Source organism: Coregonus lavaretus (genome assembly GCF_964263955.1).
Source record: "Coregonus lavaretus genome assembly, chromosome: 39".
NCBI lineage: Eukaryota > Metazoa > Chordata > Actinopteri > Salmoniformes > Salmonidae > Coregonus > Coregonus lavaretus.
In genome coordinates this window covers 15,541,251-15,547,727 of record NC_140026.1, presented here as the reverse complement: position 1 = coordinate 15,547,727, position 6,477 = coordinate 15,541,251, and the positions used below count along the sequence as shown (strand labels likewise).

The following is a 6,477-nucleotide window of genomic DNA, read 5'->3' as shown; positions in this document are numbered from 1 at the left end:
ATTTGTAAGTGACAATGAAACTTTATGTATTTATTATTATTGTTTTTAGTATCATTATTATTATTGTTTTCGCATATGATGTAGCAAAAACGTGTTCCATTGGAAACATGGAAATTATATAATTTTTGCTAGAATGATTGGTAGTCACTAGTTACCACAGCCATGAATTGTATCGATATAGCCACTTTTGACTTTGTGGCTGTGGTATCCAGTGGAAACCAGAATGATCAGGCTTGTCACGTGGTAAAAGTGGGCGTTTCCAGTCAGTTACTTCTGGAAACATGGAGGCTGTTGTGAGCGATTTGGTATCTCCCGAAGACCTTTTGGTGAGTTCACGTTTTATTATTCTCATGATTTATAACGTAGCTGTATGATGTTTAGACAACATGTTGTCGTAGATACCCAGCTACATTCGTTAATATTTGATCAAACGTTTACAACTGTCTAGCTGTAGAAGTGAAACATATGCTAGCTAACGTTAGCCATATTGCTAGTAGCTAGCTGTGTCATTCCTTACACATCATCATTTACACCAGCTGCGTTCTGGTATGTCATTTTGCCGAACTACACAGTATACAGATATGTATGAAGCCTTTTGATGGATATCCAAAGGAAAGTTTAAAAGCCAATTGTTGAGCACATTAAGTTTATCATATTGTTTTCATTTACGTCATTTAGCAGATGCTCTTATCCAGAGCGACTTACAAATTGGTGCATTCAACTTATGATAGCCAGTGGGACGACCACTTTTGTTATGTTTCTTTTTATTTAATTTTTACTTTTTTTTATGGGGGGGGGGGGGGGGGGGGGGGGGGTAGAAGGATTACTTATACTATTCCAGGTATTCTTAAAGAGGTAGGGTTTCAAGTGTCTCCGGAAGGTGGTCAATGACTCCGCTGTCCTGGCGTCGTGGGGGAGCTTGTTCCACCATTGGGGTGCCAGAGCAGCGAATAGCTTTGACTGGGCTCAGCGGGAACTGTGCTTCCGTAGAGGTAGGGGGGCTAGCAGGCCAGAGGTGGATGAACGTAGTGCCCTCGTTTGGGTGTAGGGTCTGATCAGAGCCTGAAGGTAAGGAGGTTGCCGTTCCCCTCACAGCTCCGTAGGCAAGCACCATGGTCTTGTAGTAGATGCGAGCCTCAACTGGAAGCCAGTGGAGTGTGCGGAGGAGCGGGGTGATATGAGAGAACTTGGGAAGGTTGAACACCAGACAGGCTGCAGCGTTCTGGACAAGTTGTAGGGGTTTAATGGCACAGGCAGGGAGCCCAGCCAACAGCGAGTTGCAGTAATCCAGACGGGAGATGACAAGTGCCTGGATTAGGACCTGTGCCGCTTTCTGTGTAAGGTAGGGCCGTACTCTGCAAATGTTGTAGAGCATGAACCTGCAGGATCGGGTCACCGCTTTGATGTTAGTGGAGAACGACAGGGTGTTGTCCAGGGTCACGCCAAGGTTCTTTGCACTCTGGGAGGAGGACACAATGGAGTTGTCAACCGTGATGGCGAGATCATGGAGCGGGCAGTCCTTCCCCGGGAGGAAGAGCAGCTCTGTCTTGCCAAGGTTCAGCTTGAGGTGGTGATCCGACATCCACACTGATATGTCTGCCAGACATGCAGAGATGCGATTCGCCACCTGGTTATCAGAAGGGGGAAAGGAGAAAATTAATTGTGTCTCATCTGCGTAGCAATGATAGGAGAGACCATGTGAGGATATGACAGAGCCAAGTGACTTGGTGTATAGAGAGAATAGGAGAGGGCCTAGAACTGAGCCCTGGGGGACACCAGTGGTGAGAGCACGTGGTGCGGAGACAGATTCTCGCCACGCCACCTGGTAGGAGTGACCTATCAGGTAGGACGCAATCCAAGAGTGAGCAGCGCCGGAGATGCCCAACTCAGAGAGGGTGGAGAGGAGGATCTGATGGTTCACAGTATCAAAGGCAGCAGATAGGTCTAGAAGGATAAGAGCAGAGGAGAGAGAGTTAGCTTTAGCAGTGCGGAGAGCCTCCGTGACACAGAGAATAGCAGTCTCAGTTGAATGACCAGTCTTGAAACCTGACTGGTTTGGATCAAGAAGGTAATTCTGAGAGAGATAGCAAGAGAGTTGGCTAGAGACGGCACGCTCAAGAGTTTTGGAGAGAAAATAAAGAAGGGATACTGGTCTGTAGTTGTTGACATCGGAGGGATCGAGTGTAGGTTTTTTGAGGAGGGGTGCAACTCTCGCTCTCTTGAAGACGGAAGGGACATGGCCAGCGGTCAAGAATGAGTTGATGAGCGAGGTGAGGTAAGGGAGAAGGTCTTCGGAAATGGTCTGGAGAAGAGAGGAGGGGATAGGGTAAAGCGGGCAGGTTGTTGGGCGGCCGGCTGTCACAAGTCGCAAGATTTCATCTGGAGAGAGAGGGGAGAAAGAAGTCAAAGCATAGGGTAGGGCAGTGTGAGCAGGACCAGCAGTGTCATTTGACTTAACAAACGAGGATCGGATGTCGTCAACCTTCTTTTCAAAATGGTTGACGAAGTCATCCACAGAGAGGGAGGGGGAGGAGGAGGAGGAGGAGGATTCAGCAGGGAGGAGAAGGTGGCAAAGAGCTTCCTAGGGTTAGAGGCAGAGGCTTGAAATTTAGAGTGGTAGAAAGTGGCTTTAGCAGCAGAAACAGAGGAAGAGAATGTAGAGAGGAGGGAGTGAAAAGATGACAGGTCCGCAGGGAGTCTAGTTTTCCTCCATTTCCACTCGGCTGCCCGGAGCCCTGTTCTGTGATCTCGCAATGAGTCGTCAAGCTACGGAGCAGGAGGGGAGGACCGAGCCGGCCGGGAGGATAGGGGACATAGAGAGTCAAAAGATGCAGAAAGGGAGGAGAGGAGGGTTGAGGAGGCAGAATCAGGAGATCGGAGGGAGAAGGGTTTAGCAGAGGGAAGAGATGATAGGATGGAAGAGGAGAGAGTAGCGGGAGAGGGAGAGCGAAGGTTGCGACGATACATTACCATCTGAGCAGAGTGAGTAGTGTTGGAGGAGAGCGAGAGAGAAAAGGATACAAAGTAGTGGTCGGAGACTTGGAGGGGAGTTGCAGTGAGATTAGTAGAAGAACAGCATCTAGTAAAGATGAGGTCAAGCGTATTGCCTGCCTTGTGAGGATTGTCTTGATGTTATTCGACCAGCTTGTCTGCTACTGTCCCATGTGAGTTGGCTATTACACAACATGCATGACGCGTTATGAGACTGCATTACTCTAGCTACTGTACTGCCAACATCATCACCATCAAACTTCCATTGCTGAAAAAATTTTTTTTTTCATTATGACATGAATACAGCAAGTCTTGAAATGTACCACAACAATTGAGTGTTTACTGTCACTGCCTCCTGTCAATTCAACATAAAGACTATCAACACCCTGGCCCTAACATATCACCCATGCCAGTCAGTGTCTGAAACCACTAAAGGTACCCATATTTGTTCTGTTTTGACCATCAGAAATTTGAGAAGAAGTACAATGCTGAGATGGTGAAGGGGGGCGTGTCAAAGGAGACCAAGTTTGAATATGCATGGTGTCTGATCCGGAGCAAGTATTCCGACGACATTAAGAAAGGAATTGTTTTGTTGGAAGGTGGGTAGCCTACAGTATTTGTGTACTCAGAAGACTGTCAATAAGATGTCCTTACAAATGCCTCTCTAAATAGCTACGAATATGAGTGATTGGATTTCTAACTTATTGGAATGAAATTCTGACATAGTGCAATGCAATATGCATTGGCCTACTTAACCCGCCTATAATAATGTTACTGGTACTATTGCTCAATTTTTTTTATAGAGCTGGTTAACAAGGGATCAAAGGACGATGCCAGAGACTTCCTGTTCTACCTAGCTGTGGCCAACTACAGACTGAAGGTGATGTTCATTGTACTACTATATTACCCATAGGTTTTAAGACACAGCTCACTAGATAACTCCATTTCCCATCTCTCTTGAGTTATTTGAGGAAGATATCATAGCACCTTTTACTCAATTGTATCTCTCTTTATCACTCACTATCTCTTTATCGCTCCATATATCTCTTTATCATCACAGGATTATGAGAAAGCTCTAAAGTATATCCGCACTCTCCTGAAGAATGAACCGGGCAACAACCAGGCCTTGGAGCTGGAGAAGCTCATAGATAAGGCTCTAAAAAAAGGTGAATGGGGAGGCCAAGGAACACCTATCAAGGCTGGTTCTCAATAGGTCTAATTTGCATAATTTTATGATCACTGATCAGGCAGGACATGATGGGTAGAAGCTGGATAGGTATTGGTAATAAGGGCAATGTTAATGTTTTGATGTCACTTTTTTCCCCACACAGATGGCTTTGTTGGCATGGCAATCGTCGGAGGAATCTGCCTGGGTGTGGCAGGATTAGCAGGCCTCATTGGATTGGCTGTGTCCAAGGGTCATGGTCCAAGGTCCTAATATGGAGTGGGGAGGGCCTTAGCTTTGCTAACACACCTCAAAGAAAGACTGACATGCCCTCCTTAAACTTCTCCCCCATAACAAATTCAAAATGGCTGCCGTTTCCCAAGATGAGAAGACCACCCGTGGCTCTCCCAAAACATTTCACTCATATTGTCCATGGAATAATGTTTGGGGATTGGTTTCTGAAAATAGCCTTACATTTACTTAAATTGTCTTCATATTTTAACAGGTGTTTTTGATTCCAGTGAATTTGACATGTATATTCATACAGGGGTTTAACGTGGCACTTTGTCTTCCATATTATACATTGTAAATAAGTGTGATGGAACATGTTACTGAATGGCATCTCTTGACTTACTGACCTCAGTATGTTAGCATGCATCCTGAGCATCCACTTTGAGTTAGCATCTAAGCATGCAGTGGACTGTAATTAATTTATTTATAAAAGTGCAATGTTACTTCAATTATTGTTGTTGTCGTCATTTAATTTAGACAGAGGAAGCATTGGTGTTTAGGGAAGTGTCTTCTGTTTAGAGTTAGTATTGCGGTATAGGTTCAAATCCAGTAACAGTGTGTCTGTGTGGTGTAGTTGGTAAGAATTATGCAGCTGTGATGTGGGTCACTCATGTTGTCCACAGGGTGCGTCATATCTTAGGGATAGGGTAAAGATGAATACCCAGACAGTGCAAGAGAGTAAAACAGCCCTTAGGAAAAGTTTTTAATTGGTCTTTAATTGGCAGTGTAGATGCAAGAAAACATGTAAAAATAACATTATTTATCCATAATATAAACCCATTTACTCAAGTTATCTTAATGGCATGATACTAACAGATTTTGTGTTATGAATCAAAATACCAAGACGTTTCAGCTATTTTATTTTTTTCTACAGTTTTGATTGTAAATAAAAATGTTTCAATTGATTGTGTATGGTTTCTTAAAATGTATATGACTGTAGGACCGATTCTTGTGTTTTGAATGGATGTAAATTATCAACGGGATGGGAGGAAATTAATGAAGTGCATGGTACCTGTCATGAGTCAACAATGTTGGCAGAGCTGCTCTGTCCATGACAGACTGAGCAGGTGAATCCAGCTGAACACACCTTGTAGAGTCCATGCCCCGACAAATAGAGGTTGTTCTGAGGGCAAAAGGGGGTGCAACTCAATATTAGAAATGTGTTCCTAATCTTTTTGTACACTGTATATTTTAGTACCTGTATTGATGTGCATGTTTTTCTCTTATCGATACAGTATAACGATGCAGTCACATACTGTAGTTTCAGTTGGACAGAAAAAATGTGCCTGGCTATTCACTGGCCTAGTTCAGTTTGGTGTCAAACGTGCACAGTGTGGCCCCAGAAGGGCTTCAGTTAACTCACTGGGGCTATATTTTTACAATGGGAAGGAATAAGAACGCTAGGTTATTATGTATTCTTTATCTTTATAAGCTGCCAGTGATGTTAGCTAGCTAGCTACTCATTAACCCTTCGACGTGACTGAAACTCACCATGACAAAGCATCGGGCACAATCATTATAATTTGGGTTGGTGTGATGAGGCCAGGGACACAAGGACAAGCATGTCACTGAGAAGCACATTAAGTTAAAGGGATAGTTCAGCCAAATTACAAATGTGTATATTTAGCTGCGTTTACACAGTCAGCCCAATTATTATCCTTACCCCAATTATTGGTCTGATTGGTCCAAAAAACAATTAGTGGAAAAATATGGACAAGGAGAGTCTGCAATCCACAATTTGGTTTTGTTAAATTAACCACTGCCACCAACCGCTAATATAAGCATTTTCTAACCAAATTACAGAGAAGGGCATTTAGCTGTCCATATCAGACTGCAAACCCTGCTTAGTTTATGCATTTTCCATTATACCAGATAAATTGATCAGATCACTGGCACCCGCCTGTGAAGAGCAGATTTGGGCTCAATTTGAATTGAAGGCTGTCAATTCAGGAAGTGATTTGAATAAAACATTCTGAATTTTTTTAACGTTTTAAATAAATAGCTTCTACTTTTCAATTATTGAGAAGTAA

At 43.7% G+C, this 6,477-nt stretch overlaps 1 protein-coding gene across 1 annotated transcript; it reads left to right on the top strand.

The window, feature by feature from the left end:
- Positions 1 to 267: 267 nt before the first annotated feature.
- On the top strand, positions 268 to 5,352 carry LOC311113116 (mitochondrial fission 1 protein-like). The gene is made up of 5 exons (XM_084156262.1): positions 268 to 326; positions 3,458 to 3,590; positions 3,795 to 3,871; positions 4,052 to 4,157; positions 4,323 to 5,352. Exons 1-5 carry the CDS (start codon positions 282 to 284, stop codon positions 4,427 to 4,429), a joined length of 468 nt encoding a protein of 155 aa, XP_084012388.1. The 5' UTR covers positions 268 to 281; the 3' UTR covers positions 4,430 to 5,352.
- Positions 5,353 to 6,477: the final 1,125 nt, after the last annotated feature.